Below are 27,714 nucleotides of genomic sequence, written 5' to 3' on the forward strand. Positions count from 1 at the left end.
CTAAAATCAGTTGCAAAATCAATGCTGGTCATTGAAATTTTTCCTAAGTAGGCCTAATGAGGGATCATTGGTCAATGTCATGGACGAGCTTCCTCAATCCATCTGGTCCCTAATGGCTGTGGGCTCCTATAATCAGCCAAGGTACGTACCTTTAAACTTATTTTTACCTCTACTAATGAAGATCCAAAAATTGTCTCCTCCCATATTCCACGCTGTCATATAGACACTTTGATGGAGACATTGGTGTCTTTCCATTTGGAATGTTTTTGCTGTATCTTTGCACAGTATTACGGAGACAACACATATATGATTATTGCATTTTGCAGCTACATTGGAAGACCAAATTTGGCCATCTGAAGCCAAGAATAAAAATCATTCAAGGGTTGACAGCCCAATGGTTTATTAGGATCAACGAACTCCACCAGATGGAGACCTTCGCTGCAGATCTGACGGTGAGTTGGCCATAAGTTGGCTAGCTGGACCCCTTCATTTTCTACTTTCTTCCTTTCTCCATTCCTTCCTTTTTCTCATAAAAACCTTTCAAAAGGGTTTTAGCTGTTACCTGAAGGTAAATAAAGGCCTACTGAAACCATGAGGATCAGCAATGATCATCTAATATCTATGGGCAAATCATCAGAAAGTCTGCATTGGAAGGGTAATGATCTATGACCAGCACATCTAAGAATGATGCTATTGTGCCTGGTCTGAGAACCTTGGTAACTTGGAACTTGGTAATAAAATGAAGTTCAGCCTTCTGAAAGGGTATCCAAACACTTACAGCAAACACTTAATATGTTGCAACTTACCAGAGGTAACCTGAACAGAGCAAATAAGACTATGTGAGGTGACCCCAAGTTCTCAGAAATAGCTATTTGTTTTTACCTTATCAAATTGATATGACAAATGTTATATTTAAGGGACCAAAGGCTACGTATAATATATGGGTTTATACACTAAGCAGACATATACACATGCATCAAAGTGTATCTAGACTTAGGCAACTTTATCCTTTGAACAAAACAAATAAATTATAATGATGTAGCACATAAGGTAGGTGTTCAGAAAGTTCAGTTGATTTCACAGCACTGTGTGGCCACCATACCTTCATAATCTTACCCTTATAAGACCCCCTTCTCCTAATGATTGTTTTCTAAAAATCGGTATTAGGATTGAATTAAATATACCTCTACCAATGTCCAAACCCTATACCTTAAAACAGAACTAAACCCCGCTAAATTCACCTGTTCCATGGCAGGGTGCCATCATCTTCCTTCTTTTTTATTTGCTTTTGATCTTTGGCCATCTTTATAGGCCCATCAGCATTGATTGCTTTATAATGTAAAGTACACATTAAGCCCCATTAAAAAAAACAATCATAAAATTTTAGGTAAAGGTCCACCTTAAAAATAAATGAGAGAAGATGGATGCACAACAAGTTTATCTGTATGTATTTATAAGCTTAAAAACTATAGTCTGAAGTAGTTATGCACCAAGGCAAAAATCATTCTTTTTTATTATTATATTATTCTTTATTTTGTACATTCTGCACTAATAAAGAAAAGGTTTCTTTTTGGTTAATAAATATTTAAAATTGCATGTGAATTTTTCATATTAACATTTACAGACCACAGGTGGAGCTCTAGATTCTTTTTCATGTGTTTACCAAATTCCTAACTTTAAAATTTGAATACATTATTTTGCCTATTTGCCTATTATTTGAATTTTTCCTTGCTAAGTTACAGTTAGAAACAGCCTAGCAGCAAAAAGTTTAGAAAACCCTCTTTTCTTTTAATTCTGTGTTATACACAGCCTTCAGTATTATTTGTATTTACAGTTAAAATGGGTAAAAAGAATACTAAGCTTGAAAAAATAATACAAATGACCAGTCATAATTATTGCAGTATTTCCCTCTACAATGATACAGATTTACTATTCATACTCTCAGGGACCTAGACACTGGTTCAAATACTCTTCTTGGTATATACTTAGTATCTCTACCTAATATGATTTTGGAGGGCACACTAAACACTGCATATTATGACTTTGATACATCAATCGCAATGTTTTATGTCGTTTCCCCTTCTTCTTGTGATCCCCCACACACTCTTGATGTTGGTTATGCTTTGTTGTCATTTTTGAAAACCCAATGAAGAACTATTTCAAGATCTTTCTCCTTCCAGATATGCATAGGGATGGGGTGGGTTTCTATGAAGATATTTCTGTCCCAGTACAATCTGGTCATTTGATGAACTGAATAATCCAATCTCTGTGTATGCTTTAAGTTCATATGACATATTTCTTTTGTTATCTGTAAAAAAGGAGGTTTTCCCTAGTATTCTATGAGACATCTGCCTGTCTTTGATCACATTTGTGCACTGCCAAGGCCCATTGAAAACTTCTCCACAACTTGACGAGTGTTGGTGACTCATGCAAGGTGATCTTTCCATTTCATTTTAGCACATAAAAAAATAATGATTAGTATCAACATGCACAGAGTTCATGTTCCGCAAGGATGAATGTTCTCAACCGATTATTTGTTAAAAGATCCTCAACTATGAAATATCCCTTAAAAAGATCTGGTCATGTATGGGTGCTCCTAATGTCAGCTTGATTCCAAAACTTATATTTTCACCCTAAGAACTATAAAATGAAAACCCATTTTCCCTGACACTACATTACAGGATTTCATATGACTTTTCTAGTATGTTCATCTATTTCTGTAGCACTGACTCAGAACAAAATGAAATAGCTTTGAAAAACCTATTGCTATATCTTTAGTTATTGGACGTCATCCTGGCTCCATCTGCAAAAGTGAGCCTAGCAGGTTTACAGTGAAATCATTGCTACAGATATGTTTTCTAATCAGCCTAGAATACACCTTCAACAAGTCACTGGCATCTTTTGTGGGTCAATATTTTAGGGATCAAGAGTTTAATGAATAAGATCTGAGAAAAAGGGATTTTTGATGTACTGTAATACATATATAGATAATGATCTATCTATCCTATCTATCCTATCCTATCTATCTATCTATCTATCTATCCCATCTCACCAATGACATAGTAGCTAAGGGATTTATACATTTTGTATTGCTGTTGCTATTATAGACTAGCTTTAGATTTATATTTAAAAAAGCATGTTTTATTATTATTACTTTAATATGAAACATTACATAATACTATTCTGGCTTCCACAATTCCCAGGCTATTCCCTGTGCTTTTTTTCGTGTAAAAACTGTGTGGTTTCCAGTGTGCAATAATTGAAGCTAATGTATAATGACACAATTTACTTAATATTTGTATAACCTTTGTACTATTGGTTGTTTTAATGAAAATTCTATTGGAGACATCTATGCCTCAAAGAGAATTACTTTGCAATGCTGCCTTTTAAGCACACACATAGTGCTCTAGGACTTCTTTGTCACATATTAAATGTTTTTTTTTTAAAAAGAGTTTATAATGATAAAAACTTTAAAAACTCCAATGTATTATAGACCAAATATGGACTTTTGGTTTCATTTTAATGGTTAGCATGTGTCTAATATTTTATATATAAGTTGATATTTATCAGGAAGCCTATGTTATAATGGTAAAGCTTACAGTTATATGAGATTTTAATGATCAGTTTATATATACCTTAAGCTCCATTAAATAGTAAATCTAAGAATTGGAGCTTGCTGGTTGGATGAAAGAGCTCATCTGTGAGTTGCTGTTCCTTCATTATAGAACGGTCTTTTATTAAAAGATATTACCAAAAAATAAAATGATATATTCCATACTGGACATCAGAGATTTTTACAAGTACATACAAATCGATACAGATCATCAATCAGATTATGTTGTGTTTTAGCTGTATTTACACATAACTTTCATTTTGTAAGCTAGGGATAAGTTTCAAAACTAGCATAAAACCATAAAACCCTCAAAGCAGACAATACATTCAAAGGGTGCCACCTCCGTAATAATTAGAAGTCAATAGAAAAAAGGGGATCAAAGGAGACCATGGAAAATTCCCCGAGATGGTGAACCCAAAAATAGGAGGTTGTGTGGTACATAAGAATATCTTCTCTTAAAATGTCAATAAATTTTATTCATAATATTTAAAAACATCGCAAAGTTTGTAACAAAAATAAACATTAACTTACAAGGTAAATATTGAAAAAAGGTCTGTACAGATTTGTGATAATATTTTGGGCCAGACGCTTTTCATAGGATTGAAGAAGCAGGAACATTCTGTAAAAGGCGCCAGGGCCAGAATAATATTACAAATCTGTGCAGAATCCGCTTTTTTCAATATTCACCTTGTTGTCAAATGAACAACGAAAAGTGAAATGTTTATGTGTTACAGACTCTGTGCTGTTTTTAAATATTATGAATAAAATATTTTGACATTTTAAAGAGAAAATATACACAACCCCCACTATATTAGGTTCACCAATTTGGTTTTTCCTGGTAATCTAGGTTTTTTATAACATAAATGTTTTACTTGTTACATAAATGAGCTATATGTCTTAGAATTGATGTGGCAGTGATTAGTTAATCACGGAAGTGAAAGAAGCAAAGAAAATGTATAAAAGAAAAGTAGTACAGAAAAAGTAGAGGAGTGGTAAATCCATAGAACGCCAATCTGAGTGCAACGGCAGCCTTGACAAAGCTGTATTGCTTTGCTTATGTAAAGTGCATGGTCAGGACTATGTACAGAATCTGACAGAGAGTCTTGATTAGAAATTTGAAAGAACAAATACATTTTTTGTTAGGTAGGACATAAATATGTATTTCAATTGTGTACCGCAGTTTGCTACAATATCACTTGAATTTCATGTCCAGTTAATATTTCAATAATAATTTCTCAGCCCACTAAATTGTTTTCTTATCAACCCTCTGATTCCCTCTTCCTTATTGCTTTCTTTTGCCATTATTTCTGCTCATTCCTCCAATAACTCTCCCCTAACTACGGCTCTTCGTTGTCCTATCCTCGCCCTGTGGCTACTGTTATCTGCTGGAGCTCTGTCGGTGTGAATTATCTTCAGCCTGGTTCCATGTTCGTTGGTGGCTAAATATAGGCAGCAGGACACGTCTGCCGGGCACATAAGCCTTCACATGGTCATCGCCCAATGTCCCTACAGTGGAAATGAAGTGCCACATTGAGCTGGCCATGGGGCCAGAGGCACAAGACAACCCAAACACATAGAACAGAGACACACTTGTGATTGACTTGAGGACACAACCAGACAGCACCTTATCAGTGCCGCTTTTATTACTCTGTATCGCTATCTATATAATCAGATACATATACATACTCCACACATCCTCCCACTGTCTCCTGGGCTTGTTCTCACTGCTAATGCTTCAGGATGTGTTTTTCATTAAATGGGAAGGTTAATGATTTAAATTATGTAAAAGGAAGGCAGCTAAATGCCTAGAAATAAACCCTTATGTGGGAGGGAGGCAGTGACATGGAAATGTCACATACGTGTACTTTCTAACAAAAGCCGAAGGAAGATTGCTTTCACAAACAAGACAATTTATTATTTACTATGTACAGTACCATGTTATCATTGTATACAGACAAGATTTTCCTTTCTAATAGGGACAATATGACCCTTTATTAGAAAAGCCTTATTGGGGCTATCAAAGTATAATTTAAAAATGAAATATAAATGCAATTATTGGACACCATTGTCAGCCTGTCCTCAGCTGCATCCGGTCAGAGATATGTAGAGATCACATACAGAACAAGATTAGAACCTGCAGACATGCTACTGGTGTGTGGCCGGAGAATGAAAACATGCTGCAGATTATAAGAGACTGCCGGACGTTGCAGCCAATACAGCGTCTTTACAAATAAATTCTTGGATTGTAAACTCTTCGGGGCAGGGCCATCTCTTCCTTCTCTTCCTCACTGTCTGTATCTGTCTATCATTTGAAACCCCTATTTAATGTACAGCGCTGCGTAATATGTTGGCGCTATATAAATACTGTTTATTATTATAAACAGTGCCAAAAAGCAATGGGTGGCCTTTGGGCCAAAGGTAGATCACCAAAGACCAATTGCCTTTTGCAATGTGCAATTTATTTTTTTGGATAAATTGTAAACAAGATTATTGTAATGTAAATGAACATACCAATTTGTGTAAATATCCTAACGACCTTATTTTGTATGAAATATAAAGGAAAACATATTTGTTCATTACATAAGCAGACTTTTCTTACTGTTTTGTGGTTCTGCACAAAAGTTGTGTTACATCGCTACTGTTTTGCAGTTCAGGTCTATAATAGCAATGCTGTTTTTGGGGGCTTATGCCTTTTGTATTGGTATTGGCTTTTGAGCTTGTCTGTGTTCTTTAGGATTTTGGAACCAAGTCTTATAATGTTTGTGTTATAACACAATCCACATTTGCAGAGTGTGTAAGTAGTAAGTAACACCAATTCCTCTCCTCTAAATTGTGGTTCGCTTTCACCCTGGTGAAAGCGCAGTATAATTTAAATGAGAGAAGGACAAATACAGGGTATTTTTGATTGCAGCAAAATTAATAATCCATATGGATAAAGCATGTACAATGTTAGAATTCACAATAGTACACGTACCAATTATAAATAAATAAATATATATATATATATTTATAGATATATATATAATGTTGCCACTTTTTCAGTGGAATAGATTATAAATAATTACTTCCTGGGTGCACATGAGCTGAATGGGAAAAGCAAGTAGATATCGTGTCCCGGCGTCTTTCGCCCTATGTGGCTTCCTCAGGGGACTCGTACACATCAAAAGTGCAATATTAGAAGCCTATGCAAAGAGATTGCAAAGGAATCAGTGGTGCTGATCCATCCAAATACTGTGGTAGATAGAAGGTAAAATCCTGGGGGCGCAGGTGCCAGATGGTGGTGCTGTTGTAGGGGAGCAGCAGCTGAGGAGCCATATAGGGCGACACGCGTCAGGACACGATATCTACTTGCTTTTCCCATTTAGCTCATGTGCACGTCTAGTATTTTCAGTGGAATAATGTTATATATATATATATATATATATATATATATATATATATATATATAATTGATATGTGTACTATTGTGAATTGTAACATTGTACATGCTTTATCCATACAGATTAATACATTGCTGCATTCAAAAATACCGTCTTTGTTGTTCTCTCATTTAAATTATAAAATCCACATTTGACCCGTTGAAGCCTTCCTAATCAAAGCCACCCATAAAATATTAGACCCAAGATCCATACATTCTGCTATTCCTATTGCGCAAATGTTAGCCATGTTTACTGATTGCCAGTTCAGCTCCTATATGCCAGGCACGTTCTGGGTCCTGGCCACAGAGAATATTGGGTTTCAATCCTAAAGAGAAACTAAAGTTTACCTCCACCCTAGTGTTGTAATGTCTATGAGCTTCATGTGTGATCTATTTCAAAATTGAACATCTCTGGCTAGATGATGATGAACTGGCCAGCACTCATAACTCCTGCCATCAAGTAATGCTGAGCACTGCAATCTTTAAAAACCAACCAGCAGGCAGGCAAAATGCTTTTATTACAGATGAAGCATTCAGAATCTTTATGGCAATAAAATCCTTTCTGGTAGCAAAATATATATTTTTTGTTTGCTAAACTTACTTTAAATTTACTCTGAGGTGCTGTATATATCTGCAAAGAGCTGTAGCCCCCCTGCTATTGCCAAATACTGAGCTGTTCTGTTCAGATTGGTGCTTCCTGGTAGTGTTGAAGCTTGCCTGCCCAACCAAGTCTTATGATCATTGCCAAGGGACAAGCCTAAAGACTGCCAGGATAGTTTAGAGCTTAACATAATAAAAGCTCAACATTAAGACTAATAAACAGCAAGTTTTTTAGATATTTCACTAATATTTTTGTACATGTCCTTTAAATACTAGCCTTTCCCCTTTTGAGAGAGGAATTGAGAAGGGAGGAGGTACAGGTGAGGGGCACCAAGTATTCACAAGAGTCTGTGTATAAGTAAAAGACAAGCAGTTATGGTGAATGAGCTATGGTCAAGCAAGTACTTTGAGCTAATCTGTAAGGCCATGCTGCCTCTAATGTAATGTAATCTCCTATGTTTAAAGCACTTGCTTTGCAGAGCCTCCTTGTCATTTGCTCATTTACAGGGAACAGTCGATACTAGGTTTAGAATAATATTCGTATAAATACTCGGAGATTGGAAGTTTTTTTTTTCTTTTTGGAAGCACCTGAGTTTACTGACACTTTAAAGAAAAATAAACCAAATTATACAAAGCTTAAACCTCTTCTTTATATAAAGCTCCAAATGGCTTTTGTAAAATAATTTGTACTCCCATGACTCCCTCTAGTGGCAAAAAAGGAGAGATACAGGGAACAATCATGGAAGATGGGGATTATAAAGAATGAACAGATCTGGTTGATCCTTTTCAGTAAATAGGATGTTTTAGATATAGATTTGACCTTTATGAATATGTAATTTGTATATTGTTTTCCAATATTTTATAAATAGCTCAATAATTTGGTGTTTGGGTGCCAAATGTTACTGTATAGCAGATATAAAAGAACACTTGTATATATTTCTGGTGTCTTTTAAACTTATATAGAAAGTATCTACCATCTAAAACTTGGCAAAGCCATCTAATACAAATATGTCAAACTAGTTAGCCAGATTGCACTCTGCAGAGTGGATTCCTAAAACCTAATGAATTAAAAAGTATCTAAACATGAAAACAAAAATGGTATTTATATACTTTAGCTTAACAGATTTTATAATGTGGAAGCTGCTTTAGTAATCACTTTACATTCTGACAGTTTTTAGCAATTATAGAAAGTCTTGCTAGAAATGAAATGACTATGTATTCTTGTATTCCTTAAATCTTCCATATAATGGAGATTAACTAAAACAGCCAAAGTCCAGCCTATAGGACAATAATGGCATCCTCTATAGGTACAATAAAGGAATAAGTGTAGATACAAAGGGACAGGAAGTGTGTTTTTAAAAGTGAAAAGTCACCAGTTATAAATGAGCAGCAATCCACCATATATTCCATTCCTATTTTGGTATAGGTATGGTTGCTTGGTATATGTATGCTTTAAAAGTTCTATAAATCTATTCTTGATCACATGTTAAATATTGCCAATTTTCTCAAGCTCATCTTTTGGTGTCATTAATACTAATCCCACCCATGAAAACAGCATGTAGATAACTGTACGACAAGTTGGATGGCCATTAGCAGATTACCTGAGCTGCATCCTCACTCTGGGTCAGGGATTCAAAAGGTAATAGCAGCAGAGAATCGGAACACCAGGCTAGCCGTAATTATCAAATTGCAGCTTACATAACCTCTCAAAGCCTACAAAGAAGTAGCAGTAGGACTATAACACACAAATGGATGTGCCTGGCCCAAAATATATACATTTACCATCCTCTTAAGTACCCATCAGTAGACATTCAGTAGATCCCCAGTAGACATTTTGTTGTCCAACTAAGAAGCAACTTTCCACTAACCACCAATGTGATGGGAGCCCCTTTCCATTGACCACCAGTGTGACATTTCTTCATTATAACTTGTTGATTCCAATTTTACAAAGCCTCTATTTTTAAAGAGCTCATGTGATCCGGACTCTATCTGAAATGGAACCGTTCATGGGAGCCAAACCTACACCCTAGTCTCTTCTCTCAAGGATTAAACCACCAGTGACTACCAGTTGGAACATTTCTGATGTACAGTACAGTTTTTGTTGCTGCTATTAATGGTGGACATTTGCTAAAAATAGACTTTTTATATGTTTATGTAATAGTAAGGCAGTACAGAGGGGTTTGCCAGGGTGCAGAATTTTGTAGGACAAGTCTATAAAATTTTGAGAACTGAACATTTTCTAATTTGGAGGGCATATCGTTGTGTATTTTGCATGCTACTAGTGAAGTTTATATTCAATTTATTATTTTGCTGAACCCATAAACTATATTATCTTTTTTGCCAATACCCACTGAATGTTCATGGATGCTGTTTTCACAAGTAAGCTTGAGGGAACACATCCCACACACTCATCATTTTTGTCCACCAAAGTCCTATGTATTGGAACAATACAATTAGAACAGAAAAGCTAACTTAGGCTGGGTCTACATGGACATTTCTTAAAAACATATGTAAACGTTCCTATTGCGTTTATATGCACTTTTGTTAGCGGTTTAATGCTTGCCTTTAAATTGCTGGAAAAAGTTTATGCCGTGGTTTCTATCGGTTTTACACTAATTTGCATATTAATTATTTAAAAATGCAGGAAAACGTCCCATTGAAATCAATAGAAGCATTTACCTGCGTTTTCGAGCGTTTAAATTTTTAAACGTTGCAAGCAACATTTATGATAAATTTCAGAAAAGTGCCTCAACGAAACGTCCTGGTGTGGATTAACCAATTGGAATGCATGGGGATTTCAAACAAGGCCTTTAAAAGCCTCAGGTTAAGCGCTGGGAAAACAGTCTGTGTAGACAAGCCTTACTTTCCACCATAATGGTCTTGCAATTTGTTTACCAGATTTTATTTTATTTGCAAATAAAATACATTAACAATAAACACAATTTTAAACAACAAACAATCCTTTTGTTCTTAAAAGCATAATGTTGGACAAGTATAGTAGTTTAGCAAAAATACATATATACACCAGAAAATACTTATTATTGGAGAAAAGCCCAGTCATGACATGTTGCAAGTTACACTCCAAATGTATTCTCTTTATAATAAAAAAAACACAAAAATGTTGTACATACAGACACAAAAAAAGACAAGACTTGTGTTTATTCGCAAATTCATCTTCGAATCATCCTATTCAGCTCGGCCAGTTTCTCTCGCTTGCACTCAGTGCTACGATCAAATGTCTTTTGGAGATTATCATGGTATTTCTCCAATGCAATCCTGAAGCTGGCCACAACATCCTAAAAGAAGCCAGTAAAAATTGTTTAACCTTAAAGATAGTCGGTGCATGTAGTGACAACGCCATGTATATATCCAAACAGTAAGCAAAAAGTCATTAGCACTTAGACATACCTGACATTTCTTCTTTTCTTCTTCTGCGCGTTCAAGGACCTCCTCTTTCTTTCTGTTTATCTGCTGAATTTCTTGGACAACATGTGACTCACGGCCAACCATAGCCTGTCGTTTTTCTTGAATGCGACTACAGATCCTATGTAAAAGGAGACACACCAGTCAAATGAGGCATCAGTGGAGCAAGACTATAAAGGTATACAAATTAAAAGTGTATCTGTACTTTATACACTATATACTATATACACACACTCATATATACACACGCCCTTGTATACAGACCTCAATACCTCAAACTAAAATTAGCGCCCACAAGTACATGAATCCAGGCAGTGACTTAATTCTTCTCTGTACATCAAACAATGTATGAGAACATCACTTTAAAAATAAACCAAAACAATAAAAGTTACACAAAGCCATTAGTTTTTCCTGTTAAAAATGGCACTTCAAAAAAATGTAAGAAAACCCCAATCACTAGAGGAACAAAGGACCGTGTCTAGCCCCGGTCTTCCTGATTCAGAGCAGTATATGTATTAGTAATACCTAGGTTCACTTTGAAGACAGATGAAAGCCATTAAAATGAAGGATTTTAGACGTTCTTTCCAGTTCACTGGATAAAAGCCAAACTTACTCCAAAATTTCTTTCTTTCTCTGCTCAAAGTCCTCTTGTTTCTTTTGGTTTTTAATATCGGTTTTTGCAAGCTTTTCCTTTTTCAAGAGAATAGTTCTTTTTAATTGTGCCTCTTCTGACGATATGGACTTTAGATCAAGGTTTTCTTTTACATTTTGTTCTTCCTCTTGTCTAATCTGAAAAAGATGAAAAGTGACTGCTGTGAGCTATAAAGAATGGGGACACAGCCAAGTTTAAATTGAGTGACACACGGAGATATATACACACGTAGAAGTTACCTCTTCCCGAATCCTCTTATACATTTCCAGGTTGGCTTCAATGCTATGCAACTTCTTATTATAAGCTTGTATGTCTGGTAGCCACAAACCAGCCAGGACCACCCTCTCCCTGTAATGGTCATATTTTTCTACAGTTTCTAGCTGGAAACAGAATGACAAATCATGTTAAGAGCTTTTATTGTAAGTGTTTAACGAAAGGAAAATATAGATGGTTCTATGGTCAGATACAAACATTTTACCCGGACTCTGAATTTGGAGAACTCATTTTTGAGAGAATAAATAGGAGAAATATGACTTCTTTTCTCCAAAATTTCTCCATTTACACATTCATGTACGTGTGTGTATGTGTCTTACAACAAATGTGCACAAGAAACATGTATTTTCACATGTAAATAACATAATTCAGATATGCAAAAAAAAAAAAAAAAAAGTTAAAATAACACAAAAATGTGACTAGACAAGTCCTTCATTGCAAAAGTGACAGGTGATATCTCTATTGCAATAAGATAACCTAACCTGCCTGATTGCATTTTTTCTAAACAAACTCATCTGTCCTTGCTCTGTGTAAGCCCAGCCATCTTCACCCAGTCCTCTTTCAGGTTCAGGATCTTTGGCGATCTCGATTGTCAAAGCTGGAATGACGTATCTTCTGTCAATACATGCAGGAGTTTTTTCATCCCCAGGGCTGCTGGGATACCCCTCATTGTACACCGAACCACACATCATCAGCACAGTGTACAATAAAAAATAATTGCTAACAGGCATGTAAGATGGTTTTATTGCAGAAGTTCCTTCTCCTGTTCCCTCTGCAATAAACAACCTGCCTGCTTGCACTTTAGTTTTTTTCCCCACTTAGTTTTAATTTACTCAAGCTTGATGCAATCTATTCCCAAGTATTACAATATTAGCGGATCTGGACAGCCTTACCCTGGCTTGCTTTACTCTGTGGACATTTTCTTTCATTCTCTCTGTTTTATTTTTCCGTTGTTCTGGGGATTCAACAATTTGGGATTTCATGCGCTCCTGTTCCTCCTTCATTGTAGCAATAGTAAGCTTGTACTGGTTCTGTGCCACAAGAAAATTGCCTTAGTTAAGCTCAAAAAAGTTATTTATTAAGCAATATACAGGTTATTTCATAATATCAGACACCAAATACAAATCCAGACATTTTTCTTTTGGAACAAATTGGATCACACAAATTAGGTTTTTTTAAAAATTGTTCATATTTAGTGGCTTCAGTACTTTATGTGTAATGTCTTTTGTACAAACATGGTAACACATCTCTACAATATTGCAATACACAATCACTTCCCCATCTTTCACTTCTTTAAATACCTACTATTTCTGTTACAGTATGTTCACATGACCTTAGATTTCTGTTAAGCCTCAGTGACATGAATATGAGACAATAGGGTTTAATGGGTGCAGTACGTGGATCACACAAAAATATTATCAGGCAAGAAAATGTTTGCTAAATGCTGGGAGTGCAGTTTAGTTTTCTGGGAGTTCTATATTAACCAATGAAACATCCACATACCAGTTTTTTATTCTTCTCTGCAAAATCTACTTTTTTCTGTGCTAACTTTTCCTGGAAAGCCATCTGAAAGTGGAAAAATATTGTGTAAAAAAGCAGCAATACACAAACAAGATGTATACAGTGAAACAAAGTATTTAGGAGCATGCTGCCTATGCTGACAAACCAGTGGTGCAGTGTGCCATGAGGTAGACAACCTATTCAAATGGCTTGGGTGGCTTACTAAAATGGAGCACAAGGCACAGCAATACAGATGCACAGATGTGAACCAAGCCTCCCACATAGATTTTATACCCAAGTGTCTAAAGGAAGAGATGCTCTTGTCAATGGCAGACCAAATTTTTTATGTCATTTAGTATTCAACCCAGAATTTTTTTTAAATTGGGTGGGAAGAAATTATAGGCGGGTGGGAGCCCCTGTATTGAGACCCAACTCTTAGGTAACCACCCAAAAACAGCCGGGGGGTACTGAAAAGTGCTGGGTGCTGCACCTGGCTGAAAACCTCTGAGGAGAACACTATAGTGGTATATAGTCAGTATAGTGGAACAAATGAGAAAGTTGGTCACATAAATCTACAAGAGAACAAAAGGAATCAAATACTAACTGGATAAATCCCATAACAACAGGAAATTCCAGAAGAAATAATACTATAACTATAGTGTGTCACTCAGTTGACATCACATCCAAAAAAGAAGTATCCATAGCAGTCCCTGGGTTTTTAAGCATCTACACAAGTGAAGCCTATACAGGTAAATAATATGCATAAATTATGCACATATGTTCATATAAGAACATTTTTTTGACAATCCCCTACAGTGGCAGGGAGGAAGGTCTGGTAGCAGCTACTCTATTTAGGTACTGGGATTTCTTCCACTGTGCCCCATGCATGCATTTCCATAAGAAATAATAGTGACATCTGGTAAATGTCCCCATTTCCTAAGAGGACATTATTTTCCATGGGAGCCTACACTGCATATGTGGGCCACAGAGAAAATAAATCTTGCACAGCAAGGTGTAAACAGAGCAGCAGGTCCCAGCTCCAGGTAAGCATCCACCGGGGGACTATAACTGGGGACTCACTTAGACTTTGTTTGAAATTCCTATTTATAACAAGGAAATTAAAATGAAAAAAACAAATGCAGGGTACTTACATCCTTAGTACGATATTCCTGACTTATAATCTGCTGTAGGTCATGGATATCATTGGAAAGAGCTTTGAATTCTGCTTGTTGTTCTGGTGGGATAGTCCTAAGACAATAAATTGTGAATATTATTGAGCAGGTAAGAAATTAAAAAGTAAAATCTGTCACAAAGGTAACTAAGGCTTGGAAAATACTTCATGGACAGTTACGGAAGGGATCTTCATGGTTTTTTTCTATACTATTTGAAGTCATAGTTCTCAAAGCCTAAGCTTTATATGCCTAAGTCTGGCTGTCACCTTTCGTCTCTTCTCCACCTTTTGCTGTCCTTGTCATGGATGGCCTTACTGGAAGCGTAAGTCTTCTGCTGCATGGGTCACACAAGCCATTCATCGGCAAAAAGGTGACAACCTCTTTGATGAGCATGTTTGTATTTGTTCCACAATGTATAATGGACAACCAGTCTCCTTGTAAGTCTGGTTATGAGGTCAAGCAGGAAGCCACATTATAGTAGGCAAATGGTGGAATTAATAATGAATGGAAATGGTATTTAGCAAAACTTACGTGAGCTTTTCCTTTTTAGCCTCCAACTCCTGAATGGTCTTCTGGTGCTGGTTCATGTTGTCCAAAGCAGATTTCTGCATAGAATAGAAAAATATAAGTATAAATGAAACCTGTAGCAATAGGCTTTGACCACAAAAACAAGACTGATACAGTATCAGAGAGAAAAATATGTTCCTTCTTACATAGCTCATACAGAATGCACTGTAGATCTCCATTCGGGTATCTCTGAAGTGCAGAAAGTTCACAACTCCACTAAGCAAGGTGAGAATTTGCTTCCCTTCTGCATATGAAAGAAACAAGAGTCAGAGAAATTCCTGATTCACCCCTGTTTCAGATGGTTACTACAAGAATGTACTTACTGGGATTCACAACATCAGATGGGTGAAAATCGTAAACACGACACATTGGAAGCAGACGTGCCCTTAATGCAGAGAAAAGAAGAATTTCTTTAACAGAAAAAGCTAACAATAATCAGCCAAAGTTAAAATAACAAAACCAGCTTTAGCTACAATATTTAGCTTTAATGTCCTTGGTCTGATGATCAGCATCATTCAACCCAGTTCATCTGATCCCCGTTTATCATAGACCCACCTCATTCACCTATTTAGTGAAAGGAAATGGAAAATAGTGATGAACTGCTCTGCTGTGTAAATGAATTACTATTTGCTAAACCTCACAGAAGCCATGAAGTGCTTACTTTGGCAGGGCCTCTACCCAAAAAAACACTAAAGAAAATACTGTTCTGGAATACCACACTAATCAGTCATGTAACTAAAATAAACATCTGATAACATGATTTGTGCTGAAGGCAACAATCAACCATCTTGAACAATGATCTTTCTCCTCAGTGCAAAATTGCATTGGGTTACACATTAGACCACAAAGCAAAAGTTCCTACAGATAATGCACTTTGCACTGATCCAGTTACCATTTATGATTTCAGCATGCATTTTATCAGGTCTACTAAACAGGGACCCTTAATATATATGAACATAAAGAAAATGCCCATGGTACTGAAATCAAAAACTGGTGTGCAACAAAGGACATGGAGGATTGGAGAAATCTTCTTCTCTAATAGGTTTACCAAACCATTATTCCTTTTAGAAACAGATCACCTAAAACAGTTGAACTGCCTTATTTTCACCATCATCTCCAGCCTGCATGAAATAGATTTTTGGTTTGATGTACAGAGAGAAGCAGATAAGCTTTTAATTGCTCAGTAAACAACCTAAGAAATTCTACTTGACAGATAAACTGATGTGGGTGGCAGAAGGTTTTATTTTTCCCCTCACATATGCAGCTCTCATTTTGGACAGGATGACAACCAATCAATATTGTTGCTACCAGCAAAACATTTTTTGTTATGTATAGATAGAGTAATAGACAGAAAGAGAGGATATAATCTATTTCCTATTTAAAAAGGTCATGTTGTCAACCCCTACTCACATAGCCGTGAGATAAAAATAATAAAAAAAAATGCACTAAACGGAAGGGTCTTTTGACAAACAAAAAGGCTTATATTGAAAATCTCAAAAAAATTCAAAAATGTGTAATTCAAAAAATTGTGAACTTGCTTGGACGGCCAGACCTGGGCATGTTGCTTTCATGGGTAAACATCATATTTTGAGACAGGGTACTTGCAAGCACTGATACTTTTGTATTTTTTTGTTCATGGACAGTCCCATCCAAGCACTACTGCCAACACAAATGCCTCAGGAATACCCCCCGAGGAAGCGGTCAGGCAAAACGCGTTGGGTTACAGACTTTTTTGTCTTTTAAAATTGTCTTTTCTTTGAAGGTAATTCTCTTCATAGTGAACTGGTCATACATCTCAGACCACTGAATGGGCTATGACCTTTTCTCAAATGTAAATTTGTATATATTTACTTTAAGACACATTTTATTATTTGAATTGATTGGGATTTTCAATATAACCCTTTTTGTTTGTCAAAGGACCCCAGCCTTTCTTCCTTTTTTATTTCTATAGATAAAGGTTACAACTTTTATTACACTTTCACACTTTCCAACACAAAAGCGATAGTGATAATGCAAAAAAAGTGTTGTCACCCAACAGAAGATTATGCTTAGGGGTATAATTTACCATAACAGAACGGTCTTTTGGATGCTATAACAGACAATATCTCCTGTTGAAATATTTAGATCCCTGAGAGGCCCTGAATTCAGGGAACTCTATTATGTTAACGCTAAATGCAGCACCGAGTTGACCCCTGGCATTCCATTCCTGTGGCTCTCTATTGGGCCATCACTGTGACAGGTGGCCTCCCTAACCAATAATAAAGCATTGCTGTAGTCTGGGTGAGAAAATAAAAGCAAATTCAAAATGACTGAAACTGATCTCATCATTATTTTTCCTGTTTCAGCTTTTACACAAGAGCATAAAATGGAATTCAGTCTTTGTTTGCATCCTGATTTCTCACTCACAAATATTGAAAATCATGTTGACATACTGTACATTTGGAGAAAACAGTAAAATGCTAAGCTACTGTGACAGAAAATATAACAAGCCTAAATACATACATGAGTGTTACGATATAGCCCAGTGGTGCAAAACCTTCAACGAGATGAGGGTACTGGATTTCCAAATTCACAGGTATCTGAAATACATACATAGTCAGCAGCTGGGAGACAAGGAATCTGCAACTACTTTAAACATGGTTATGTATCCTGTACAACCCAAACATCCTGTACAACCCTGAACAGACCCATAAATCTATTTCATAGGGTCCACTGAGAGACACAGGAAGTCTTAAGTTTTCAGTTTGGACAATGGCAATCAACTAAAACTGTAGACCAATCCAGGATAACCCTTCCTACTACAAATATACATCAGCTGAGTAGGAAGGCAGGACCAGAAGCATGATCATTGACAACATGGGGGTGTGAACGGTGTCCTTTAACAATATCCTATTTAATGTACAGCGCTGTGTAATATGTTGGCCCTATATAAATCCTGTTTAATAATATTATCCAAATGCAGGATTTTTCTGCTAATGCAAAATCCCTTCTTTCTTTTCAATTGAGATACATAAGAAGTATTAAATGTTCAACAAGTCCAAAAGCAACTAAGGGGTGGGCAACACAGCAAATGACCCCTTACAGGTCCAATGTAAAAGACTGGTTACTTAAAGCCTACTAAAAGAGGTTTTTACATATAAAGGTGGTATAAGACATTTGAGAGATTTTAGTGAACATATGAACAGAGAACCATGGTGGTATACAAATCTGGGAAAATAGTGAAAAGTGACGCCTGGGCACCTCTCCTGGGCTCATCAGAGGTGACAAAAAGAGAATCCTTTTGAAAGAAGCAGCAGCTAGGATAGACTCACACAATTCACATTTACTTTAAATGCTGGGCATGGGGGGAAAAAAAAGGTTGGGTTGAAGCCATGGCGTTAAGGAAGCGACTGTTAAGCATAATGGTCAATCAGCCAGAGGGATAGCAATAAGCTGAGCCAACAAAGCATCCACTACCTTTTTTCAATGAATGATGAACCCGTAGGTGCACATCTGCTCACCCGTCTTTGACACGGGTCCTTTACTACCATTCTCCTAGGTCAAGGCACCATCATCTGACAATGTCTGCCTGCCTATTGTCTAATTCCGGAATTTACATGGGTCCGGATGCACTGTGATTCAAGAAAAGAAAACTGAGAAAACCAATGGACTCTGGAGGAGAACCATTACCAGTTGTGCAAGGAAAAACCAAAAAAGTACTAGTGAAATAGGTTGGTCTTTACAATGGCAGAACTAAAGAGACATCTATCCTCCTAGGACACTTGCAAAAAGAGAAGACTGCTGGTAGTAGGAGGGGTAATCCTGGGTGGCCCTACATTTTTTTTCCTTTTAGTTTCCCAGTGTCCAGTTCTCTTTTAGACAACAGTATAACCTGAAAGGTTTCTAATGGACTTGCATAGCATGGAAGGATTAGAGCACCTAGCAGGTTTGTATTGCTAGCTTGGCCTTAATTAATGGGATATACATTTACTTTTCTTCCTGCTTATTCCACAGGTACTGAGCAGAACTCTCCAATAGCAACAAATATTATTTTCTTCAGTAGAGTATGGGGAAGGCTGGGACCTCTCTCATTTGTATTGTCAGAAAGACATAGAGTAAGAGGAAACCTCAAACTGAGCCCCACATTTCAGAAGAGTCAGATAACTAGAAAAAAAGGTTTTTGCTTGACATTTCAAGACTTCCGTTGTCCCTTTCATGATGAAAGATTGGTCAATAAAGAATTGTCATAGATTAGGTACTTTTCATGGCCTTTATAGACTGCATGTCATAACACTGCTTGAGATTTAAGTGCAGCAAGTTATTGGTAACTGGATTTCTTGCAGCAGATATTTTTTTCACTTTTCAAATAGATAAAATCCTTTCAAATAGATATTAACTGGATTATTTTATTGTTAAGGTTTAAATACAATTTAAGAGCAGCCTAAAGACCTCCCATGAATCACTTTTGCTCCCTGGGGCCACCCCATCACAGAGGAGGACTGACAGATGGAAAGGTGCCTGCTCTTGGCTTCCATCAGTTAGGTTGATATTTTCATTACAGAACATTAAGTGTTTCCACACATTCTAGGTGTACCTGGAAATAAATATATCCTTATCCTAACTAAAAAAAATAAATAAATGAAAAAAAAATTCAACAAACAAATTTCTTACCATGTAAAAATTTTCCACTCTAATGTTAAACACTAGCTGCAGTACTCTCATGTAAATCTTCTGAACCCATTCCAGCTGTAAATGAAAAATAATCTATTAGACAAGCATTCCTATAAAACATTTAGAGTAAATGGAAATCTGTAGAAACCAGAGAATGTATTTTCTAACAGTGTAACAACAGATTTCTGAATTATTCCACATTGGTGATTCAGAAGGACTTTAAAGTGGGAATTTACTTACCTCCCATCCAGCAAAGCAATGTCCACAAATTCCCTTGCCAGAACAGACATCTACTCACTTACTTTTGGAATTAGGGATCTTCTGGGGCAGACGCAAGGTAACTCCCACACATGTGCACAGAAATTTGTCTTTCTGGACCAGGGTTCCTCCAGAGGTTGCTAGGGGTTCCTTGAGACATGAGCGATTTGTGTCTTTAAAGTCAGTTAGCACTATTATCAATCATTTTTTTTGACTATCTCTAAGGGTGACATTATTCCCACTGCCCAGCAATGTAGGAAACATTCTTCCTACTGACCACCACACTAATGTAGTATGAGCTGTGGATAAAGAAATAATAGAAGGGGTTCCATGAAGACTTGAAAGTTGTTTCAAGGGGTCCCCCATGTGAAAAAGGTTGAGAAACACTGCTCTAGACATTTGACAGATGCAGAAATTCTATATGATCATGATCATTTCAATGCACAGGCTATGAAAGTTGCAATGAGGAGTCCTTTATTGCAGAAAAAAAAAACATGGAGCATTTTTTATAAAGGTGGCAATCATGTTGATAGCCAAAAAAGTGACGTTACAAAATAACAGCATAATTGTCTTTTTTCTCTCATCTCTTTCCCCTCGGAAGAAAAATGCCCTGATCTGGGCCATGTGCAGAAGGAGCAGCCAGAGCCTCCCAGGATGCGTGACATCGGTATCACGGGAGGCTCTGCACCCCCATTATGTCTTGATTGACGCCAACATTTTTACTGTATATAGGAAGGTTGTCTACCCTTCTATGTAAAGTACAAATATTGAGTTTAGGTACGCTTTCCCTTCCACTCTGACTTTGAGTTAACATATCAGTCACTTATTATTCATTGAGAGTGTGTTACACCAATATACTTTTTATTAGCAGCATCGTACCTTGGGGTTAGGATAGATGTCATTCTTGGTAAAATTTTTAGCTTCAGCTGCTGTAAGAATATGTTGACGGAAAAAATTAACCAGATCCACAGGTGAAAACTTTGGAAAAGTCATCTTCTCCATATTTGCCATGGTATATAAAGGCAATAAAGCCTGCAAGACACCTGGAAGAGAGCACAAATATAGATGTTAAACAGAAAACATTGCACACATTAGAAATGGTCTACAGATGATCAGATTTATTAATAATTCGAGGCTGTGCTCAGATTGGCAGTGAGGATGTGGTGTGATTACTTCATGCCAGTAAACCTCTGCCTACATGTAGCTTCCACTCATTGCAACCCCATAGAGAATGAATGGAGGCGTCAGCGAGGGGTACAGCACTGGTCACTGTCAAATCTGCAAGGTGTCAGCTGCTGGGGGCCACACGTGATCACTCAAGGCAGGTCTGAAGCTGCCATTCACCTACATTTACATCTAATGGCCATCATTGTAGTAACATGGGGTAACAACATGGCCAGCTGTAACAGTGCTGCATGCCCATCATAGTTTACTGGCGACCTATTCAAGATGAATAGTCTGCATTGAACGTGTGTGCTAGAATGCCCAGTGTTCAACTCAGAATTCTTGGAAGCCGAGTAGGAAGAAGCTGTGGGCAGGTGGCAGCCCCGGTATTGGGACCCAACTCTATTTAAATAAATAGATTGCCTAACATACTACATTAGACCAAAAAAATTGTGTGCACGCAACCTTTTTTCAGTATAATATATGGTAAGTAAATAGTGATGTCTGGACACCTGTGGTACACATAGGGGTCTGTTTATAAAGCGGAGAATCTGACAGTCACTAATTGACACACATGGACCTGGAAGATTCTGCATCGCGGAATGTTTCGGTGAATGTCATATTTCAAGGGGAATGTTGCAGAATTCTTATTCTCTGCCTTGTTTTTTACTGATCTGAAACAAACATGCATATCCAGTGTTCAGACAAATAGTCCATACCACTCAACATTAAAATTTGGGAAGAGGAGCATTCTGACATGTATATGTAAACTGATCATGGCTGTGTTGCATGGACAGCAAATCTGGGGCTGTCTTGACTTACTTCTTTTTTCTGGGGCCCACTGTTCTATCTAGGTTCTTCCATCTTCCTGGTTCTTCCTCACATCACCCGACTTTGCAGTTTGCAGGCATCAATTCAGATGACGTGTTTTCCTCCTAATGTAAAAACGAAAAACTGCCGATCTCACTGCACTATATTACATTTAAAGGAAAACCCCTTGATGAAGCATGCATAAGCTTGGGCATGTGCAGCAAGAGCATCCTGGGATATGTGACGCAAGTAAAGGCTGGAGGGGAGGCAACCCCAACAAACAGTAAAAAGTTGATTAAAAAAATGAAAACATTTTGTTCCATTATGTAAAAGCATAGCCACCCTTCAACATAATGTTAAAATGTGATGGTAGGTCCGCTTGAAGCAAATTTTTATAATGCGGAATTTACAGCTGACTTGACCACTGCAAGCTTCCCAGATCCTAAAACAGCAAAGCAACTCCAAACCCTAACATTTCTGTCACTGTGCTAAAATATTGTATGTGATTCTTTCCTAAAATGTTGTCTTTGGTTTGTGCCAAATGTCCCATTACTATGGACAAAGAACTCTAATAATGATTCATCAATACACAGCACATTACATCAGAAGACCTGGTCACTGCCTATAAAGTATGTTCTATGGTAAACTATATCTGATGTAATGTTGTTATGGACTATAAAGGCTGTTTCCCCACACACACTTTTAATTTATGCCATCTTTATTTATGTCTTTTATTTATATCTAATTAGAGATGCATGGATTCTGACACCAATTGTGACGGGTTACCAGACAATCCCAAGATTTTGAGATTTTTGTTCTTTGAGACTTCTAATATCAGACAGCCTCAGGCTGAATTTTCTGGGTCACTGTGATGGACAAATTAGCATGGAAAATCTATAACACTTGTTGATTTTTTTTTCCACAGTAGAATGATTGCATCCAAATATTTTTGTGACATAGTACATTTTTGTGACCACGATATGTGATAGATGTATTGCTTGAACAAATCAATGCCTCCCTACTACTTGGGGGTGAGAGAAAAATATACGAGGTCTGTATATAGATTATAAAATATTATACTCTGCTTCTATGAAGAATATTTACTGCTTTGTAACCAGCACCTGAAACAGAAACAATCAGTGTGATGACCCTGAAAGCTGAGCACAGAATGGCCTTGAAAGCTGATAAGAGACCCTTGCGGTTAATACCTAATACCAGTTTGTACAAGAATCCAAGATGGTGGACAGTCATTTCTGTGCCAAACGTGCTAGACACGTGCTTTATCTCCCCCATTAACTGTTTGTGTACTTTTATGCTTTTATAGACTTCGGAGTATACGTTATTGGAGAATCTGCCTAATGACACTTAGATAAAGGCTTAAGCCCTCCTACACAGAAGTGATTCTGTATGCCTATAAAGACTGATGTATTTCATGGTTTTAGTTAGAATCTGGGCGTGGTCCGTGTGGGTCCCGCACAGCACACGCCCACTACAAACATAGTGGATCACACCCACACACTCCTCCTCTGTTCTGACACTTGTGTTCATTGCAAAGGAACAGTATGGGCATTTTGATTGGGCTGCTGCTGGCTACAGATAGGTTCTCTTGACAGGTATATGTTTTTCTGCAATTTGTGCTAAATTAGTTCATCTGTGGAACAGGAGCATACGGTTTTTTTCTTTTTGTTATGATTGGGCATCAATGAGAATGCTGTGAAGATGAACATCCTAATGTAAAAATTTGCCATTTAGCTGTGAACAAATTGGGTGGATAATGTATCTGTAGTTTGGATATCATTTTGGACTTTAGTAAGAAGAATTTATCTGAAATTTTGCACTTTATATTACGCCTTAGGTAGTTTTTTTTGAGGCCCCTATACCTCAGTATTTCTGTAAATGTTATGTGAAGCCCATTGATGATCTATATGAAAAATTAAAATGCCTACCATTGCTGTAAAATATGTGGACATTTTTAGCTGGATTGTACTGTTTACATGCACTGGAATGCAAAATAAAAGCAATAACTTTAATTCTGCTTCTGAACACTGAGATGCGAATAGTCTAAAGTGATGTAGCTATATAAATCTCCAGGTTTTTTTTAAGTAAAGTTAGTTACAAAGTTATGTATTGTATGGTGAGATTTGTTTTCAATTATTTAGCATCAGACCTAGTTACCAGTATACTGTATTACATATATTGTCAGGGCATGATTAGAAGTTACAAAATCCAGTATGTAAAAATGTGTTCTGAAATGTGAACACTAGATGGAAGTATTGGGCTATTTAATTGGGAATATAGTAAGCCAGTGCAAAACCCAGCCAATCAGAAATAGTTTAGTTCATTTTCGTATTATAATTGATAAGCAAAGGTAAAGTGGTTGCTTGCAAAATGCACTTTTTCCCAGCCCTATTTAATGAATCTGATATATTGCATAAATGGTTAATTACCAAGGAACTCCATTCATGACTTCAAGGTTGGATACTACTAGTGTTTCAAAAATTTGTCTCTGAAGCTGTTTGTCTAAACTGGAGTTAAAAAAAAAATCTGATTTATGTATTTATAAATGTATTGTATCTGAATATGACGAAAGCCAACAGCGATACAAAATTCTGGTGGTTTGAGGACAACATGGAAGGAATGCAAAAAGATCTTTTTATTTTTGTAGTGTGCTTCAGTTTTTATATGATAATGGTTTAGGTGGTTGCAGATAAAGTTGAACAGACCCCCATCAATTCAGACCTTAGCCTGTACCTCTAGGGTGATCAATATCCTTCTCAGAGCAAGCAAAAGTTTGAGCAATGATATCCACTATTATCTTTGAACTAATTGTACACATTTGTGGATTTCTGGATAATGTAGTCATACAGGCAGTGCATGAAAATGTTCTGAAAGTAACACCTTCCTACCATTTTTTAATCAGCAATGGATCTTACTTTGCATGAAAGCCAACCCAGAATCAGTCAAGTCAGTAAGTACAGTAACTCCAATGACTTTGTGTTGTCACACTAGCACAGGAAGTATGTTACCAGCAGCATGACCATGTAAAAACAAAAGGTTAAAAAACATACAAAAAGAAAACTAATATCAGTTACTACTTCAAAATAGAGCAAGCAACAATAAATTACATTGTTGTCCTGGATATTTCAAACTCTTCAAAGGGAGCCCTCAACTTCTATATGCTGATTACTACATCATAAGCAGCCAAACCCACCCCTTCCCATAGCTCCTGCTCTGTGTGTATATAGATGGAAAAGCTGGAAGTCTGCTGAAATACTGTTCAGAGGGGTTAGCTGAGCTGAGCAGGGAATGGCTGTAAATTGAAAGACACATTTCTTCACAGTACCTGCAAAGATCAGGGAGAAGGCATTGCTGTTTTCTATAAAGCTTTATATGTCTAAATGTTGATTGCCTGGTCACAATTACCCACACACAATACAGCAAAACCTATTTGGTTTGTAGCTAAAAAAAATTGCACTACATTACAATATATACAAATAATAAATTATTTTGAGTTGTAACCCAGGCTTCCCTTTTCCTCAATTTAAATGTTCCCATCTTGGTGGTGGGGCTTGTTGATGGTGAAACTAAATGGTGGTCTAAGATGAAGCTCAGGGGTGGCTAGTTGTCACAGCATTATAGTGGCAAAGCTCAGTGGTGCCTGGATGGCAGAGCTTGATGGAGGCAAAGGTGACTAGATAGCAAGTTTGAGTGGTGTCAGAGTTTAGTGGTAAGTGGATGGTGGATTGCAAAGCTCTGTTCACTGTTTGCCCCATAACATTTTTCTACCCAGGTGCCATGGACAAGTAGTGTGGAGTGTGTTTGTGGAGAGAAAGGTGTTTGCAGCGGGTAGGAAACACAAGAATTGAGGGGTCCTGAAAACATATTTAAATCTCTTGCTTGTGTTTACTGCAGGAAGGCAGGGCCATCTCCCTATTTAACTGTCCTACAGGATGATGAGGGAAGCTATGTTACAGGAGAAATATTGATCTCTGTGGTCCCTGGAACTTCTTACTGGTTCTTTCTATTGATCGCTTATGTCACTGCAAGAAACATCAGCAACATGGGGTAAGCAGAAAGAACCAGTTAGAGTTTGGGATCCATGGTGATCAACACTCCCACAAGTGTCAGTTTTCAAGTAGGAGGCATGGATTCTATAGTTCAAAACAAATTTAGTGGCATGGGCATTGGGAAAGGCAAGCGTTCCCTCTGTTAAAGGTATCAGCTTACAAATGGTACAAGGATACCTGCATTCTAAAGCTTTCGAAATTGAATCAACATTATATATCATCTCTAAATGCCATTCACCTCCATTTATAGCCTTGGACATCATTCAGCCAAACACAGCAAATGTGGCATTTAGAGGGACAAACCAAATAATTGTCACTTCTGCTGGACATCTTAGCCTTGCCGTGAAATGGGGGAATACAGACAAGAAGAAACCTGATAAGGGTTTTAACTCTTCACAACACTGATTCCCTAATCCATAGAGAACTAAATTTTGCTGCTGTATTAGAGTGTATAAGAGTTGTTTTACACTTGAAAACACCACAGTGCAGGCTAAAAGTGAAAGGAAATATATATTTTTATATATATATTTATAAGACAAGTTAACACCTGGATCCCAACCTTCATCAAGCAATCCTCCTATTTAAGACCTCATCTTAGGTTATTATTAATAATCTCTGTATTATCTATAGAGAATTATATAATCTTCCTAAGACAACCCAAGCACAGACTCCTGGGAACAAGCTCTGCACATGTCCTTACCTCTCATAATCAGTTTCAGCAGCATGTTTAGGCCTTTGCAGCTGTTCATGCCCCACTAAGCTCTAGCCATTATAGAAATATTAATATATTTGTGTGTGAGTCAGCATCACTTTACAGCTTCCTGCTTGTTTATCAGGTTTGTTTTTGTATTTGTACAATTTATTGTGTCTTCTTTTTATTCTCATTTCTCTTTATTTCACTTTAAATGTTAAAATCTGTAGCAAAGAAATCTGAAGTAGATATGGAGATAATACTTTTTTTTTAATCATACTTTTTTATTTTTTTTTATAAATAATTAAATAGAATACAAATTGATAACTGCTCTATTTTTAAAAATTCAGCTTTTTTACTAGTTTTGTTTTGGTGTAATAATAAACCAGAGTAACAAACTGTACTGTATAATTAATGTATATTAATAAATCTTGTGTAATACTCAATCAGCCTTAGAGCCTTGCTGATGGCATTTGAACTTGCGATGGGCTGTTGCAGCTTTTTTTCATGTATAGTATAATATACTATACACATCACCTAAAGCTTACATTTCCCATCACTCTGAACCACTTTTAAGATAACTACAGTTCATTACCAGGTGTATTTTAGCAAATGTTTAAATCCTTCTGACCTGGATTTGACTTTGTCAAAGACACTTTCCCAGTCCACTTGACTTGTATATGGAGAGAAGCAGTTGTAGTACAAACAAATATTTATCAACAAAACCCCAAAGAATGATTTACCCACCTGGGCGTTACACTGAGGTCTAGATTTCTGTACCAAAAGCGTTACACTGTTTTTCATGAAATTTTTTTTTTAAATTGTAGACCTGTAACTTACAGAAATATGTCTGTAA

The 27,714-nt window shown here is 36.8% G+C and overlaps 1 protein-coding gene across 1 annotated transcript; it reads right to left on the reverse strand.

Annotated features, from left to right (window-relative positions):
• Positions 1-10,517: 10,517 nt before the first annotated feature.
• On the reverse strand, positions 10,518-21,165 carry NUF2 (NUF2 component of NDC80 kinetochore complex). Its single transcript, XM_072419967.1, has 13 exons — positions 21,006-21,165; positions 19,869-19,943; positions 17,721-17,797; positions 15,542-15,603; positions 15,365-15,462; positions 15,183-15,256; positions 14,631-14,727; positions 13,483-13,545; positions 12,873-13,010; positions 11,946-12,086; positions 11,668-11,843; positions 11,040-11,175; positions 10,518-10,927 (listed from the first exon to the last, which is right to left on the reverse strand). Exons 1-13 carry the CDS (start codon positions 21,135-21,137, stop codon positions 10,802-10,804), a joined length of 1,395 nt encoding a protein of 464 aa, XP_072276068.1. The 5' UTR covers positions 21,138-21,165; the 3' UTR covers positions 10,518-10,801.
• Between the last annotated feature and the right edge of the window lie 6,549 nt (positions 21,166-27,714).

This window comes from Pyxicephalus adspersus, chromosome 8, assembly GCF_032062135.1.
Source record: "Pyxicephalus adspersus chromosome 8, UCB_Pads_2.0, whole genome shotgun sequence".
NCBI classification, from domain to species: domain Eukaryota; kingdom Metazoa; phylum Chordata; class Amphibia; order Anura; family Pyxicephalidae; genus Pyxicephalus; species Pyxicephalus adspersus.

Excerpts from the sequence above, each read along its gene's own strand:
- NUF2 (XM_072419967.1), bottom strand. The coding sequence starts at position 21,137 with ATGGCAAATATGGAGAAGATGACTTTTCCAAAGTTTTCACCTGTGGAT. Across the intron at positions 12,087-12,872 it reads ACAGAGTAAAGCAAGCCAGG|CTAGAAACTGTAGAAAAATA; the intron begins GTAAGGCTGTCC and ends TTCTGTTTCCAG. Across the intron at positions 11,844-11,945 it reads ATAAGAGGATTCGGGAAGAG|ATTAGACAAGAGGAAGAACA; the intron begins GTAACTTCTACG and ends CATCTTTTTCAG.